This window comes from Myxine glutinosa, chromosome 6 (assembly GCF_964187855.1).
Source record: "Myxine glutinosa chromosome 6, kmMyxGlut1.1, whole genome shotgun sequence".
Classification (NCBI taxonomy): domain Eukaryota; kingdom Metazoa; phylum Chordata; class Myxini; order Myxiniformes; family Myxinidae; genus Myxine; species Myxine glutinosa.
The window spans coordinates 72,207,006-72,225,036 of record NC_136266.1 but is presented as its reverse complement, the minus strand read 5'-3'; the positions used below and the strand labels follow the sequence as shown (position 1 = coordinate 72,225,036).

General features: G+C 45.5%; 1 protein-coding gene across 1 annotated transcript in view; it reads right to left on the bottom strand.

The window, feature by feature from the left end:
* The window catches only part of CUL1 (cullin 1), a 42,395-nt gene that overhangs the window by 8,917 nt on the left and 15,447 nt on the right, over window positions 1-18,031 (bottom strand). Inside the window, exons 10-19 of the mRNA XM_068120373.2 lie at window positions 17,746-17,853; window positions 16,499-16,605; window positions 16,130-16,178; window positions 14,437-14,568; window positions 10,445-10,562; window positions 10,236-10,312; window positions 9,902-10,033; window positions 9,512-9,604; window positions 9,028-9,075; window positions 8,784-8,866 (exon numbers count right to left, since the gene is read on the bottom strand). Coding sequence (XP_067976474.1) covers window positions 8,784-8,866; window positions 9,028-9,075; window positions 9,512-9,604; window positions 9,902-10,033; window positions 10,236-10,312; window positions 10,445-10,562; window positions 14,437-14,568; window positions 16,130-16,178; window positions 16,499-16,605; window positions 17,746-17,853 — 947 coding nt within the window. The remainder of the gene's footprint in view (window positions 1-8,783; window positions 8,867-9,027; window positions 9,076-9,511; window positions 9,605-9,901; window positions 10,034-10,235; window positions 10,313-10,444; window positions 10,563-14,436; window positions 14,569-16,129; window positions 16,179-16,498; window positions 16,606-17,745; window positions 17,854-18,031) is intronic.

The following is an 18,031-nucleotide window of genomic DNA, read 5'->3' as shown; positions in this document are numbered from 1 at the left end:
AGCACATGAAATTGCAGCATTCCTCGGACCAGATAAGTCACAGGCCCTCCCGATGTTCCATGCATACACAGGGTGTGACACAGTCTCGTCATTTAATACACGGGGCAAGAATACAGCCTGGGATACCTGGAAAGTATTTGACGAATTGACACCAGCGTTAGTTCATCTCTCCACGGGCACAGCAGACATCTTTGATGACGTTGTGGCAGTGCTCGAGCGGTTCACCATTCTTCTCTATGATCGCACCAGCAATCTCGTCAACATAGACGAAGCTCGACAGGCACTCTTCACGAAGAAAGGACGAGCCATGCAAGCTATTCCCCCTACCAGAGGAGCCCTGGTACAACAAATCAAGAGGGCTGTGTACACGGGTGGCCACTGCTGGGGAAACATGCTCAAGGTTGTTATGGATCTGCCCTCAACTGGGGATTGGGGATGGATCGATCCCCACAACTGGAAACCCCTGTGGTCCATGCTTCCTGAAGCCAGCATTTCATCAAGGGAGCTGATTTGTTGTAAATGCAAAAAGGGTTGCAAGGGACGATGCAAGTGCAAACAAGCTAGTTTGAAATGTACCGCTTTGTGCCAGTGTGGTGGAGAAAATTGTGACGTATAAACAAGATCAAACTGGAACTATCTAGTAATATAAGTTACCGTTACAGTGCTTGGTGGGTTAATTGACATTGCTGGCAACACAAATGCAAATTGTGGTCATTTGGAGAATACAATTATGGCATATATGTGTATCTAGAGTCATTTCATTAGAACATAAAGAAGCATTTGTGTCGTCCGGTAAAAATTAATCGCGGTCAAAATGGCCATTTTGTAAAATGGCCGCCATGGCTACCATAGGACGTTTTCGCGGTGGGTCCATATCTGGAATTATTCATTAGATTATTATCTATGACTGCCAAATTTCATGCTTGTACGTCTAAACCCACAATTCTTATGATGGATACACCTATCTGCCTGACTAAGGGGCTTGTGGCGTCAGGAATGAACTCCCCGGGAACCCGCAGCAGCTGTTGAGGACTGGAGGTCTTCCTTAGGGGCTGTCATGAGGCCCAACATGACCTACGGGAGTCTGTCGGCCCAACTGTCATCCCGGAGGTTGGCCTTGAGAGCAGCTTTCATAGAGCGATGGAGCTTTACCCCCATCCCCTGGGCAACAGCACCCCAGAGCTCTGAAGTGAACTGGGATGAAGAGATGTCCGAGGGGGCGCCAAAACGGGCAACCCAAGTGCCGATGAACATCCGGGCCACATCGGCAGACGTCGTAGATGTAAGCGGGACGGCATCTGGCCATCTGGTGGTCCTATCGACCATCGTGAGGAGGTGGGCGAATCCACGCGAGGGGGGAAGGGGCCCCACCAGGTCCACGTTAACATGGTCAAACTGTCGCTCGGGCACTGGGAATGGCGCCAACGCGACGGGGCCTGGGTATGGCGATGCACCTTCGAGCGTTGGCACTCGACGCAGGTGTTGGCCCAGTCGCGCACATCCTTCCTGCACCCGTGCCAAACGAACTTCGCCGCCACCAACTTTTGCGATGCCTTCCTGCCCGGGTGAGAAAGACCATGGATGGCATCGAACACCAGCCGTCTCCAGCTTCTTTTTTTTTTTTTTTTGGTATACTGAATCTAGGCTCGTGAAAGAGCTAACATTTATTTCACAAATATCTAGTAATATAATCTATATAATAATAATAATAATAATATAAGTAATATAATCTATAATATAATCTTGGCCACCCGGTTTCGGCGCAATGTGGAGAGGCGAGGCCGACGGGCTGTCGGACCGTCGTACGATGCCAAGACACTCCAACGTGTCGAACTCCGCCTTAGCAACAGCGAGTTTCCCCGGGTCGAGGCGTCAAGTCCGGGGCATAGCTGGTGGGTACAACGGGGCGAGGCTGCCTGAAAAACGTCGCACAGTAGAGTGGTGCCCGTGTCCCTGAATGGCACATCAGACAAGCGAAGCCCCGTGACCGCCACCCTGCAGGCATGGACATCGGGTCGGAGATCTGATTGGCTGCCATGTGGGCATAGTCAATGCCAAGGTGCACCGCGCCAGCTATGGACGGGGAGAGACAATAGGCGACCGTGTTATCCTTCCCAGCAACATGTTGGATGTCCGTCGTGAACTCGGAAACGAAGGAGAGCTTGCGTTGTTGACGGGCAGACCACGGCTCCGACACCTTGGCCATAGCAAAAACCAGAGGCTTGTGGTCCAGAAACGCCGTGAACGGGCGGCCTTCCAACAGGTAACGGAAGTGTCGGACAACTAGGTCGAGGTCTAGGAGCTCACGATCGAAGGTACTGTACTTTCGTTCGTTAGGGCAGAGCTGCCGGCTAAAAAAGGCGTGCGGCTGCCAGGCCCCGTTGACCCACTGCTCGTGCACGGCGCCAACAGCATAGTCCGAAGCATCTGTGGTAAGAGCAATCGGTGCATCGGGCGACGGATGTGCCAGCATGGTTGCGCTGGCGAGGGCCAGTTTAGTATCCGTGAAAGCCTTGGCCATCTCCTCGGTCCAGTCAATGGCGCGTTTGGTAGGCTTGCCCTTGAGGGCCTCATAAAGGGGCATCAGCTGGGCCGCACGGGGCACGAAACGATGGTAAAAGTTCACCATGCCCAAAAACTTCTGCAGGGCCCTGATGGTGAGGAGCCCCGGGAAACCCTTCACAGCCTCTACCTCAGATGGCAGTGGAACAGCCCCCTCTCTCGTGATGCGGTGGCCAAGAAAATCAATTGAGGCCACCCCGAACAAGCACTTGGCCGGGTTGATAAGGCCGTGCTGCCTGAGGCGCTCAAAGAGCGCTCGGAGGTGAAGCATGTCCTGGAATCGCTGGCGATGAGAATATCGTCCAGATAGACAAACAGAAACGGCAAGTCCCGTAACACGCTGTCCATCAGGCACTGGAAAGCCTGGGCCGCGTTCTTGAGCCCAAAAGGCATGCGGAGGAATTCGAAAAGCCCGAAAGGTGTAATCACCGTGGTCTTAGGAACGTCCTGCGGCCGGACGGGGAACTGGTGGTAACCACGAACGAGGTCAAAAAAAACAAAACTTTACCGGCCAAGCGGGCAGAAAAATCCTGGATGTGCGGGATTGGGTCGCAGTCAGGGGTAGTGGCGTCGTTAATCCCCGCACGGGCGCCAACCGCCACCCGGTTTCGGCGCAATGTGGAGAGGCGAGGCCGACGGGCTGTCGGACCGTCGTATGATGCCAAGACACTCCAACGTGTCGAACTCCGCCTTAGCAACAGCGAGTTTCCCCGGGTCGAGGCGTCAAGCCCGGGCATAGACAGGTGGGCCGGTGGTCGGAATGTGATGCTCCACCCCATGCTTGACGACAACGGCCGGAATCGTGGGCTGTGTAAGGGCTGGAAACTCGGTGAGGAGGCGGGCGAACTCATCAGAGGTCGAGAGCGTGTAAGCAAGCCTCGTCGAGCCGGACTCGCTCAGCGAGCATGGAAGTGAACTAAATGTCTCCGCATTAATGAGCCGCCGATTTTTAACATCCACCAATAGGCTGTTGGCGCAGAGGAAATCAGTGCCCAGCTAGGTGGTGGACACCCTCGCCGTGACAAAATCCCACGTGAACCGCTGCCCGCCAAAACACAGTGCCACATTTCGTTACCAAAAGTCTGAATGGCACTGCTGTTGGCGGCTTCCAGGGCGGGGCCGCGACTCCCGGCCTCCCGGTCCAATGCTGACGCAGGCAGAACGCTCACCTGGGCACCTGTGTCGCAGAGGAAACGACGTCCGGAGTCGCTGTCCGAAATGAACAACAAACTGCCCGAACGGCCGACGCTCATGGCAGTTAACAAGCGCCGGCCACCCCGTTTCCCGACTCACTGAAGCTGCAGGTTGGCCGGCATGCCCTGGCCTTGAGACCAAACCTTGCGTGGTAAAAGCACAAGCCTGGGGGCTTCCGCCGCTGGGCTGTAGTGGCGGCCGCAACGATGCCCACCAGCAGCGTAGGCTCGACGGGGGTGGGGTCCCATGCCACACTGCATTGCTGTCTAGCGGAGAAAAACTTGTCTGCTTCCCTGGCCAGGGCGCGGAAATCCTTAACACCCGAGTTGGCCAAGGCTGACCGTACCTGTCCTGGCAGCTGCTGCAGGAACAGCTCCTTGAAGAGGAAACATGGCCGGTGGCTGCCCAGGAGACAACATGTAGTCCATCAGCTCTGACGGCTTGGAGTCGCCCATACCGGGTAGAGAAAGGAGCTGACGGGCGCGCTCGGCCTCAGTGAGCTCGGAGGTATCAAGCAGCAGTGTCTTTAGCGTCTTGTACTTGCCGCCCTCCGGAGGATTCTGGAGAAGGCTCATCACCCTGGTCGCAGTGGAGCCGCTGAGCGCAGACACGACATAATAATATTTAGTGTCGTCTGCAGAAATGATCCGAACGGCGAATTGGGCCTCAGCTTGTGCAAACCAGACGGCAGCCTGTCGTTCCCAAAACTCCGGCAGTTTGATCGAAACTGCGCTTGTCGCCATGTTCATTAAAAGCTCCGAAAACGTCCAAGAGCAAGTCGGGGTCACCAATGTAGGAGTTGCGGGCAACAAGAGGTTAAAAACTTCTTGACTTGATCAAGGCTCCTTTATTTCCAAAAGATCTCTTTTCTACCTGACCGGAACTCCTCTTTATACAGTGGGGAGAACAAGTATTTGATACACTGCCGATTTTGCAGGTTTTCCCACTTACAAAGCACGTAAAGGTCTGTAATTTTTTATCATAGGTACACTTCAACTGTGGAAGACGGAATCTAAAACAAAAATCCTGAAAATCACATTGTATGATTTTTAAGTAATTAATTTGCATTTTATTGCATGAAATAAGTATTTGATCACCTACCAACCAGTAAGAATTCCGGCTCTCACAGACCTGTTAGTTTTTTCTTTAAGAAGCCCTCCCATTCTCCACTCATTACCTGTATTAACTGCACCTGTTTGAACTCGTTATCTGCATAAAAGACGTCTCCAGACCGTCTCTGACCACAAAGACCGCAAAGACCGACCGCAAAGCCGTCTCCAGACCTGTCCACACTCAGACTCCAACCTCTCCACAATGGGCAAGACCAGAGAGCTGTCTAAGGACATCAGGGACAAATTTGTAGACTTGCACAAGGCTGGGATGGGCTACAGGACAATAGGCAAGCAGCTTGGTGAGAAGGCAACAACTGTTGGCGCAATTATTAGAAAATGGAAGAAGTTCAAGATGACAGTCAATCTCCCTCGGTCTGGGGCTCCATGCAAGATCTCACCTCGTGGAGCCTCAATGATCATGAGAAAGGTGAGGGATCAGCCCAGAACTACACGGCAGGACCTGGTCAATGACCTGAAGAGAGCTGGGACCACAGTATCAAAGAAAACCATAAGTAACACACTACGCCGTCATGGATTAAAATCCTGCAGCGCACGCAAGGTCCCTCTGCTCAAGCCAGCGCATGTCCAGGCCCGTCTGAAGTTTGCCAATGACCATCTGGATGATCCAGAGGAGGAATGGGAGAAGGTCATGTGGTCTGATGCGACCAAAATAGAGCTTTTTGGTTTAAACTCCACTCGCCGTGTTTGGAGGAAGAAGAAGGATGAGTACAACCCCAAGAACACCATCCCAACCGTGAAGCATGGAGGTGGAAACATCATTCTTTGGGGATGCTTTTCTGCAAAGGGGACAGGACGACTGCACCGTATTGAGGGGAGGATGGATGGGGCCATGTATCGCGAGATCTTGGCCAACAATCTCCTTCCCTCAATAAGAGCATTGAAGATGGGACGTGGCTGGGTCTTCCAGCATGACAACGACCCGAAACACACAGCCAGGGCAACTAAGGAGTGGCTCCGTACGAAGCATCTCAAGGTCCTGGAGTGGCCTAGCCAGTCTCCAGACCTGAACCCAATAGAAAATCTTTGGAGGGAGCTGAAAGTCTGTGTTGCGCAGCGACAGCCCCGAAACCTGAAGGATCTGGTGAAGATCTGTATGGAGGAGTGGGCCAAAATCCCTGCTGCAGTGTGTGCAAACCTGGTTAAGAACTACAGGAAACGTCTGATCTCTGTAATTGCAAACAAAGGTTTCTGTACCAAATATTAAGTTCTGTTTTTCTGATGTATCAAATACTTATTTCATGCAATAAAATGCAAATTAATTACTTAAAAATCATACAATGTGATTTTCAGGATTTTTGTTTTAGATTCCGTCTTCCACAGTTGAAGTGTACCTATGATAAAAATTACAGACCTTGACGTGCTTTGTAAGTGGGAAAACCTGCAAAATCGGCAGTGTATCAAATACTTGTTCTCCCCACTGTATATCCCCCATCACTTCCGCCCGATCCTCTTACAGGGGCGTGGCTCCAACAACCGAGCGCACGCCACGCCCATACCGTCAATAGTCCCGTGACAGTGAATTACGAACACCTGTATAGAGTATCCCCCACAGTTTTACCTTTTTTCTTGATAACAAAACTGACTTTTTATGGCACGTTTTTCGATTTACATTCACATTTTTCACGACAACGCATTTCAAATTCTGTACAGTATAGTACAGTACATTAGAGTAGAGCAGTATGGAGAAAATGTGTACTTGCGTATGACGCATCTCGCACAGTATCAAGTGTCAGTCGACCTTTGTTCGCCATCGTGTGCCTCTCATTGTGAAGTGCACCATCATTTAAAATCGGACGTAATTTCACTCGTCCCTCAAGATGTCATGCAAGAAACATTCAAGCTCAACTGCTGCCCCAGCGAAACATTCTTACCAGGCTTTTACGCTGGGCATGAAGATAGGCATAATAACATTCTGTTCTTCAGCATCGCATCCCTTTCTTAAATTGAGGGATACCTGTACAAGGCTGCTATAGTTTGACTTAGTCTCTCAAGATCTCACAGAAGTGGGTAACAAATGTGGAAGTGGAGGACATTTCATGTGGAGGAGGAAAAGGCCTATCATTCACACATAATTTGGAGCATTTTAAAGATGGACAGAGCTCCGTAATAGGGCTGGGCGATATTGATTTGTTTTTCCTCAGCCGATTATTTCTCTGATACCTGTCATGATACCTGTCATGCTCTTTTCACTGGGACGTCATTAAGTCTCACGCTAGGCTAGGCCTCTACGGACGTGCACATCATCCAGACGTTGCGCATTTACCCCATCTTGTGCTTATCTATTTCGTTAAAGCCTTTTCTTTATTTACGATGCACGGATGGCGGGATGAAATTCACATTGTTTGATGATAATTTGTTGCTGTGGGGACAGGGATTTTTGTGTGCGAGCTTCACCATCTTGATAAAAGCTCTCCTGCATGGGGTCTGAGTTAGAGTTCAGATGCAACGATTGTACCGGTGCAAATGCCAAATAGTCCCCCCCCCCCCCCACCCCCCTGTATATATAATATGTATAATCTATTATATATATAAAACACAGTTTGTGTGTGTGAGTGTGTGTGTGTGTGTAATGTTACCGATAGACTCCTAAACGGAGAGGCTTACGTGCTTGATATTTGGCATAGACATAGCCATTGAGCCTGGGACGAACATGGCCGAACTCAAAATATTTGACGATCCATATTTTTTATTCATATTTACCTCAGCGCATTTCAGCGAAGTACCCGCTAATCTCAGACGGTTCCAGAGCAGCTCGCTGATTCGCTCAGAGCGATCACGTGATGTTCCAACCCGTCACACGTCACACGTTTTTTCACCTTTTATGCGATCGTGTTTTGTATCGATTTTGTGCGATATGAATTAAATGTCTTTGAAACAGCTGTGAAACGTCTTTCCACAACCCTTCCGTAACCGATTGGAGCATTTTATTGCCGCACAAAACGAGATCCGCGAAGCGAGTTGGTCGAGCCGTTTCGCTCAGAGCGATCACGTGATGTTCCATCCCATCACACGTCACACGTTTTTTCACCTTTTATGCGATCGTGTTTTGTATCGATTTTGTGCGATATGAATTAAATGTCTTTGAAACAGCTGTGAAACGTCTTTCCACAACCCTTCCGTAACCGATTGGAGCAGTTTATTGCCGCATAAAACGATCTGCGAAGCGAGTTGGTCGAGTCGTGCTGACCAAGATGGCGACACGGCGGCTTCACTTTTCACGGAGTATGAGCGTTCTATATATTTTCAATTCAGTGCGCCGTGATTTGTGGCATAGACATGACCATTGGGCCTTCACGGTGTAATTTGTGCGAGGCTTTTGTCCGAGTGAGCTTGAGTCGAGAGGGCGAATGTACGGGTTGGGAATGTACGGGTCTCCCTTCCCCCGCCCGGCAACGCCGGTACTGGAGGACGTCACAGGATCGGAGAGTCTCCAAAATCCGCTTCGTGCTGTTGCGAATATGCAGGACTATGTCCGATTGTTGTGCTGCTCTCTGACCATGAGAACTGCAACGTCATTGTTGACTGGCCATCCCCTTCCCTCCCCCCTCCCCCCTCCCCCTCCCCTCCCCTCCCCCCTCCCTCCGGGGACTTTGGGGTCAAGAGGTCAAAGATCAAAGTCTGCAATAGGTTTATGACTTGAGAACGGGTGAAGTGATCTAATTCAAACTTGGTACAGGTATGTATAATGATGCAAAGATTAACTGATTAAATATAGGGGTTAAGAGGTCAAAGGTACGATCATGATTTCCAAATATGCCATGGCTAATTCTGTAGCTATCTCCATAGATACAGAGGAGATTTTGTCCTGATCAACCAACGCTTGTGGAAACCATAATTGTTGCAAACTATTACAAAATGATATTTTAAAAATATATAATTGGGAAAGTTACTCACTTTTTGTATCCGAGGAAGAGTTTAACCAATGTCTCTGGCATCAGGTCTATCTCATCGACGTTGGCATTTTCATCCTCCAGCACCTGATAGGAATGAAGTTCAAGGGATGTGGTTTGATAAATGGGGTTTAGCTTGCATATATATATAAAGGCCAAAAGGCAAAGGCCTCAATCCAAAACAGGCTTCTATTACAACTTATTCCAAGAGAAGACAAACCAAAAAAAGCTTTCAACAAAATCCTTACCAACAACTTGGATTTCAACAGTATTTGTAAAACTTGAGTAAGGATATCCTGGGAAAAAAAAAAGAATAAACAGCCAGTGTTTGGATGCAACATTGTTATTGGAGAATGTTGGTTCCACACAAGAAGCATATATCATGATTGGAGTGATCGTTTCCTTTCCATTGCTGGGCTCATCAACACACTCTCACCAACAGCAATATCAGCTACCAACTCTCACAGCACTACTGTAAAACTACAATGTTCTGCAAAGACAAGAGATAAACCCCTCACCAGTTAAGTGTCACAGCAAAAGTATTATTTATTTTTAAATCACAAATTCAACTTTCTATGCCCAGATGGGCCACCTGCTCAGTGTATCAGTCAAATAACTTATCCTATGACGCTGCAAGCATAAAGCTCTATTCTAGAACATGAATACAGGAAAAATAAAAAAGTGAAGAGCCTGCCAAGAAAGGTGACAATGCAGGTAAAGGAGAGGCTGTACCATCTTTATTTGGGTATTTTCATGTAACTGTTGGATGGTATAAGCATCTTCGGTATTGTACTGGAGAAGAACTGCCATTTGGAAAGTCGACGCCTACGAAATGTGCAAAGAGCAAAGGGCAGAAGAAGTTTAGTTTGACTATAAAAGTTTGTTTATTGCAATCAGCTTATTACCTGGATGATAAAAATCAGACTTTCCTTGGTAATGGTATGGTAAACTTGCATTGACGATCACAATTGTGAATTTTTGAGCTTCAGCTAAAGTTAATAGCAAAGCACAAAAACCTAGACAAGAGCTTGGCCAGCAATAGCGATACATAATCAGCTGTAGGATGAACCACGTCAAAGCTGTAGTTTCATCGGGGCTTTTCACTGCGGCCATATGACATACCTGCAGCGTGTAACGGTTTTTGAAGCAATTTGTGACGATTTCACCCTTTGACAGCTGGTAGAGCCAGCTAAGCTTTCTGCCGCTGTGCCGACTCGCGTAGAATGTGGTGAAGCGTTGATGGCTTCGGACAAGCTGCAGGGAATTGAGCGTGTGCGGAGCAATTAAAATAGTGTGAAACACACCAACACAAGTGGGGTTTGGAGATTTACATGACAGGTGAGCTGGGGCACGGCATGACAGAGTTTGAAATAAGCAAAGTAGTTTCTTAGTATTGGCTATAATTAACATACTTTTGGACACTTGACAACGGTATTATTGAAAGTAGCACCTTTACCTCTGTGGGCAGGGCAAAGGTACATGATTGCTGGAACGGCCATGAACCTGAACTAAGAACTTGGATACTGAAATCCACTGCCAAAACAATAGAAATGGAAGGGAGGGAGGAGGAAGGGAAGTACTATCAAAGACTTGCAGAAATCAGCAAAGTGAAACTCATGATAACCATTATAGAGGTAACAGAAACCACTTCAGCATTAACCTTACAATCGAGAGGTTCTGTGTTGCTCAAGTGATTCTTGAATTGCTCATTGAGATCCTTGCTGACTCCAATGTCTTGGAACATGCGCTGTAGTTTGGAGGTGTATTCAAAACCACAGGCTTGCTGGGGACATAAATCAGATCAAATCAGAAACATGTTACAAAGGCAGAACACATTAAGCCTTCAACGAGGAGGCCCAAAAATGTACAACCATCAAAATGACTTGAACCAACGATGTAATCTGCTTTATCAATATAAAACGAGATCAAAGCCAAACATTTAACCAAATCCTCCTACAGACAAAAACACACGAAAAAACTCCCAATTTTCAATTGTTGAGAATCTCAATGCTCCTCCAAATTGTCCTTCCCCTGATGGACATTTTGGAGGAGGCATTGAGATGTGAAGGGAAGGTGGGCCAGAGGCTAAAGCAGTCAGTGATGATGAGTGATCAGATTTTCTGACACCAAAAGGTAGGTAGATCATGCCATTTATAAATCTAATAAACCCCATGATCAAATTTAAAGAGCTACACCAAGAACCAATTAAAACCTAAGTACATATTGTACATTGTAGTTAGGTGCACAACATCACAAATGAATATTTTTTTTTTGATATTTCCAAGCGGTAAGAAACAATTGAAATGTGACAAGTTATGCCTCTTTCACACTGCAAAGCATTCTGATCAAAGTAGCATAACCGTGCAGAGGTGGCCAAAGCTGTGAACGAGATGACTACTTAAACTTTGTCATGGGCTGTGGGAGATGTGACTGCATAACCATCTACTAACAGTGAGCTATTGCAGACCCGCTCCCAAGGACAGCATGTTAATGGCATTACACTACTATTCCTAATGTGGTCCTTCATCTACACTGCCTTCAGAAAGTATTCACACCCCTTGACCTTGATCACATTTTGCCTCACAGCCTGAATTTAAAAAGAATTGAGATTTTATTACCACCGATCTACACATAAAAAAAAAAAAAAAAAAATTGAGACATAATACACATAATACCCCATAATTACAAAGTGGAGTTTTTAAAAATATATTTTTTAGAAATTTCTACAAAATAATTAAAAATGAAATAAAGGAATGACTGACTGACTCAATACTTTGTAGAAGTGCCTTTGGAAGTGATTACAGCTTCAAATCTTCTTGGCTATGTCTGTATCAGCTTTGCACATCTGCAATTGGGGTGTTTCTCCCAATCTTCCTTGCAGATTTGCTCAAGCTCTGTCAGGGTAGATGAGGAGCATCGGGGAACAGAAATCTTCAAGTCTTTCCATGGATTCTCAATGGGATTCAAGTCTGGGATTTTCCTGGGCCACTCAAGGACGTTCACGTTCTTGTTCTGAAGCCCAGTGTTACTTTGGCCTTATGCTTGTGGTCATTGTCCTGGTGGAATGTAAATCTTTGCTGTAGTCTACGATCTTTAGCATTCTGAAGCAGGTTCTCCTCAAGAATTTGCCTGTATTTGGCTCCATTCGTTGTTCCCTCTATCCATACAATTATCCCAGTCCATGCTGCTGAAAAACATCCCCATAGCATAATGCTGCCACCACCATGCTTCTTGGTAGGGATGGTGTTAGATCGGTGCCGAGCTGTGCTCGGTTGCCATCAGACATAGCGCTTTGCATTCAGGCCAAAGAGTTCAATTTTTGTCTCATCAGACAACAAAATCTTTTGCCTCAAGCTCAGTCTTTTACGTGCCTTTTTGCAAACTCCTGGCGTGCTGTCATGTGCCTTTTTCTCAGGATTGGCTTCCGTCTGGCCACTTTCCCATAAAACCTAGATTTGTGAAGTGCTGCAAAGACTGTTGTCCTTCCGGCATGTTCTCCCATCTCAGCCACTGAACTCTGTCGTTCGTTCAGAGTAGTCATTGGGTTATTGGTCACTTCCCTGACCAAGGTCCTTCTTGTCCGGTTGCTCAGTTTGATCGGACAGCCAGCTCTAGGAAGAAAGAGGCTGGGTAGTGCCATATTCTTTCAATTTCCTATTGAAGGCGCTCACTGTGTTCTTGGGAACTTTCAAAACTCGAGAAATTGTTTTATACGGTTCCCCAGATCTCACAATTACATATCGGAGTTAGGACAGTTCCTTGGAATTCAAGGTGGAGTTTCTGCTCAGACAGAGCACTGTCAACAGTGGGACCTTATCTAGAAAGGTGTGTTTCTTTCACAGATATCTACAAAGGTGTGAAAAAAATGAATTGGCCACAGATAGGCTCCAATCAAGTTGCAGACACGTCTCAAGGACGATCAAAGGAAATTGGTTGCACCCGAGCTCAATTTGGAGTGTGACAGCCAAGGGTCTGAATACTTATTGACTCAAGACATTTCAGCTTTTAATTTCTCGTTAACGAGTGAAAAATTATCTTATAAAGAAGACCGAAAGTCCAACAGTGGCATAGCCGTAGTACTCTACTCGCTGCAACGTACAGCTGTCCATGTGTAAAAACACATGACAGATTCGACCGCTTTGACGACAGGTTTGACCTGTACAGCATATAAATTAAAATGTCGGTTGGTGGAGTTAGCTGTCGTTCGCCATTGTACGGCGTAATGACATCATAGACGTAACTACGTAGCATGACACAAAACTGCCGCTACTTTAATATATAGATGATGATATATTTGAACCTCCAGTAAACTTTGCAGTCACTACAAAGGGGTTAGTGTTACGATTAGATTTACTTCAATATTAAAGTTACGTTATCATTATTATGAAAATGATATTACTATTAAAAATACCAAGGCCAATTCCTTACTTCCACGCGTTATTTGTACCGTACACCGCTTATCATCGATTAATGAACCATACACCGCCGTTTCAATATAGAAACTTTGCGCAATAACGACAAAGGGATTGCAGCATTTTACTACTATATTATATTTACTATAATATTAGTATCAACACTATTATTATTACGAAAACGACTACTGTATTAAGAAACCTGGGTTTAATTTGTCCGAAGCAGCATGAAGGTGAGGCATGAAGGCATGAAGCCTTAAGCATATACATACTGTGTCGTTGGAAGATCCGTCACATCTATGCTTTTTATATTTGATATTTTAACAATCGGGTTGTTTGTGTTTCACACTGAATGAAAAACGTTACGGGAGAGCATGTAGATTGTGATACATGACAGGTTCAATGATACGTTCGGCCTGACCGACATTGGAATCAAAATGTGTGTGGAGTCAGCCGTTTACGTCTGATGTCATTACGGCGTACATCACATCACCCTGTCATTTGACCAGATCCGCAGCTGTGATTGGTATACGTTTGAGGGGACATACATACGGACGACAAACACTGTTCTAGACTGCTTTTCCCTATGGACTATGCCGTAAAAATCCACTTTTACATTATGGGGTAGCATATGTAGATCGGTGACAAAAAAAAAATCTCAATTTAATCCATTTTAAATTCAGGCTGTAACACAACAAAAATGTGAAAAAGTCAAGGGGTGTGAATACTTTCTGAAGGCACTGCACATGTATAAAATTTCAACTTTCATGTTGTTTCCCCCCAAATATTTATCCATGGATGGATGCACACCCTCGGATAATGGCTACACTGAAACGTGTCTAAACACCTTTCCATTCCTTGCTCTTGACAACCAGTTTGGTTAGCGTATTCTCTTCTGCCCAGAGTGCCGACAACTTTTCAATGTAAAACGAACACCAAGATTGGCAACTTCACTGTAGATGACATTCCTCAGCGTCACAAGAGGTTGGGGTATGTTGATATTATTTGATCAACTAACTTTTCCACCTGCTGCTAGAATTAGATGGGAAAGTATCCTGCGGCGACACTCTGCTGGCCTAGTTTAAAGAGAAAGGGTCGGGGGGCTCTTGCACAAAAGGTGAAGGGGGCCCTTAAGCTGTTCCAGCACAAGAACAGCTCAGGGTGAGAGGCCTTGAAGGACACACCATTCAATCAAGCAAAGAACTGACACATGAATGCAACTGCCCATGATAAATAGCAACTCACCTTGAGTTTGGAGATCATGCTGGCTTCAGCATCATCACTCGCACTGTTGTGGTTTACCAACCGTTTGGCCAGCATCTTAGCATAAAATTTCTGAAAAACGTCTTTGTCTTCTATGTACTTAAATACAACCATCTGGAGGGTGGGGGGCGGGCGACCAGTCGTGGCTTAGAAAAAAAAACATTGCACAAAGCTAGACCATGCACTGATATGTTTCTGCAATCATCGTATCGTGTCACAACCAGCAATGCTTAGTGGATCAGGAATGGTTGCCATGTCCTAGTTATATTTTCTTATTTTCCTTAAAGTTTACTCATCAATGCATGTCCATGGGTATGAGGACTTGTTTGCAAACTGCCAAAACAAATTAATTTTTAAACATACACAACCGTTTGTTGCACACTTCTACTTCCGTACCTGTACTTTGAAAATGAAGTAAATTGGTAAAACTCTTATTCATCAAAAATCCCCTGCTCTTGTAGCCCTCTAATCCTCCCCAGGAACAAACTGTTATTCCAGAAACGTCAACCATTTTATCGGATTCGTTTAGAAGCTTTGTGAGCCAATTTATGGTGCAATCCCTATCTGGCACACACAACACATGTTTGGTCACCCCGATGTCACCCAGTTCTAGAGGTTTCTGCACATGCACGAGCATGCTGGGGTGGATTACGCCATTTTGAAAGTCGCATATTGTTACCACAATACTGCAATGATAAATAAGCAAATAACAATGCTTTGCAAATATATGTCCCCTACTGCTCCCAATGAATGTTCTTGTTCCAAGAACTCAGCAATTGTGACCCATATACAGCAGGACAAATTGTTTTAGGTATGCAAAGAAACAGAATAAGTTGCAGTTTCTGTAACTTATCATAAAAAAGCCATGTACCAAGTATCAGCTGAATATGTTAAAGGGTATGGGAAAAAGTCTGGAAAACCAAAGGTGGGACGGATAGACAGATAGAGATCAAACCTATACTTCTCTCCAGTGAAACCGGTAAGGGTTGAATAATAATAACAACAAGCGTTACACCTAGGTCCCCCGTTGGTGAAGTGATGCGAGTTGACAAAGTGGAAGACGCAAGGTGGCCATCTTGGATTTTGACGTGGCGACCAAATTTGCAATAGCGTTCTTCCTTATGCCGAGATACACCCACACACCAGATTAGAAGTTGGTACTTCGCTTATGTTTCCAAGATATTCCGCTCACAAGGTTCAGACATACATGGCGGTGGCCATCTTGGAATTTGACGTGGCGACCCAATTTTCAATAGCGTTCTTCCTTATGCCTAGATACACCCACACACCAGATTAGAAGTTAGTACTTCGCTTATTTTTCAAGATATTTCGCTCACAAGGTTCAGACATATATATGGTGGCGGCCATCTTGGATTTTGACGTGGCGACCCAATTTTCAATAGCGTTCTTCCTTATGCCTAGATACACCCACGCACCAGATTAGAAGTTGGTACTTCGATTATTTTTCAAGATATTCCGCTCACAAGGTTCAGACATACATGGCGTCAGACATACATGGCGGTGGCCATCTTGGATTTTGACGTGGGTTGCACCCACACACCAAATTCGAATGCGGTCCTTCGCTTACGCACGCACGCACACACGGTAATAACTGCTTGGACAAAAACCTCAAACATGAATTTGCACTCACACGTCATGATGAATGATTACTTACCACTTGATTTAATGTGTCTTCAAGTTCGGCTTCTTCTGGATTTTTTGAACTGGAAATAAAAGAAAAAATGTAAAATTATACATTTTTTACCTGGAAATTTTCTTCATTTAAAGTCCCTTCTGTCTAAGCAATCAAACTATGAGATGATAAAACTACTACAAAGCTTTCATTTTTTTTTGTTTAAAGGCTACAAGGTAAGACACACTTACAATGACATGATTGGTTAAGCAATCAACACTCCATCTGTTAAGTAATACATTTACTAGTGATGTAATTTTGTGCTTCTGTTGGCGTGGAGATCAAACTTGAATAACAAGACAAAATAAATAATAATACGCTCACACGGTGCCTTCATTTTATTTATTTTACCTCTTTTTAAGCAGCGAATCACAATATCGCGCGAGCAGCTCGGGCGACTTGCTCGACGTGTTGGCCATTCGAGTGACAGCATTCGTATTTATGAACCTTCCACACGCCTGTCAACAACCATGGGCACATCATCAACAGGGGGAGTGCTACTCGAACCATTTAATGAGCCCTACAGATTGAACGCAAGAAGCATATACCGTGCGTGCGTGAAGCAAAGAATGCCAATGGTTCAACTTAAATGATGATGAACTCGGTAAAAAATTAGAAGTGATTTTGTACGATAAAAATATTGGGGTTTTTGTTTCATTTAAACAGAAAATATTTCATTAAAACTAGAACGGCACTCAGTAGAGGGCATACCTTCGCCAAATGAACAGTTTACATTTTGTATCCCAGAGTAGACCAGAAAATCACAATACAGAATCACATTTAATCAAAATCATTCGTCCACAACTTTTAGATATATCCTGCTATATATATATACATAACACCCCAATATATATATATTATATAGTTTTTGGCCCCGTCTCCCAATGGTGAAGAATCACTTTAAAAATTACACTAGCTGGATCCGAAACCAGATCTACACCAAAATCTAATCATTTCGTCCTTGTCACATACGCTACCTCTCTGCCAAATTTCATCAGAATCCATCCACAACATTTTGAGATATCTTGTTCACAGACAAACATACAGACAGACAGGGGTGAAAACAACCTCCATCCACATTTGGTAGCGGAGGTAAAAATAACTTATGAATGAATGAATGAATGATCGTTTTAAGGCCATTTCCCCCGATAGAGCGGGTGTTAGCCTTGCGGGCCCCATGACAATCATGGTTCCCTGTTTGAGGCAATGTTTTTATGGCCGGATGCCCTTCCCGACGCCAACCCTTAGTCGCCTCTTACGATGTGCAGGGATACGGTGTACCTATTCTAAACCGGGGTACACACCGGGATCATTCATCCCAGCAAGCTGGTACTCAATTTGCCGACCTCGGAAGGATGACAGGCTGAGTCAACCCCCCTGGCGTTAATTCAGCGATCGACCGGGATTCAAACCCAGGACCCTAGGATCCCAAGCCTGCACCCTAACCGCTAAGCCAACACCAGGATTGGTAAAAAGAACTTAGCTAAACAAACAACAAAAAAAAGTGGTTTACAATTACTTAGATAAACAAAAAATAAAGTAGTAATTACGTAACCTTAGCATGACCATTATGAAATACCTGGGGTGAAGGTAATCACCTTATCAAGCGCAGCCACAAAACCCGCATCGTTGTTGAAGGCAGACATCACCAAACCATTGTACTTCTTGTGAACGTCAAGAATTGTCTGTACATAGATTTTTGGGTCCTGCCAAAAAAAACGGATATTGAGCAAAACCAAACATTACATACCGGGGCAATCCCCCTTTATAACAACAGAATCACAAGTGTGGGATGCACAGCATGCCGAGATTTCTATTAACCATTCAGAAAGTGCAACAAAACTTCAATTTCTTCCTATTTATTAATTCCCTTGATTATTGTGT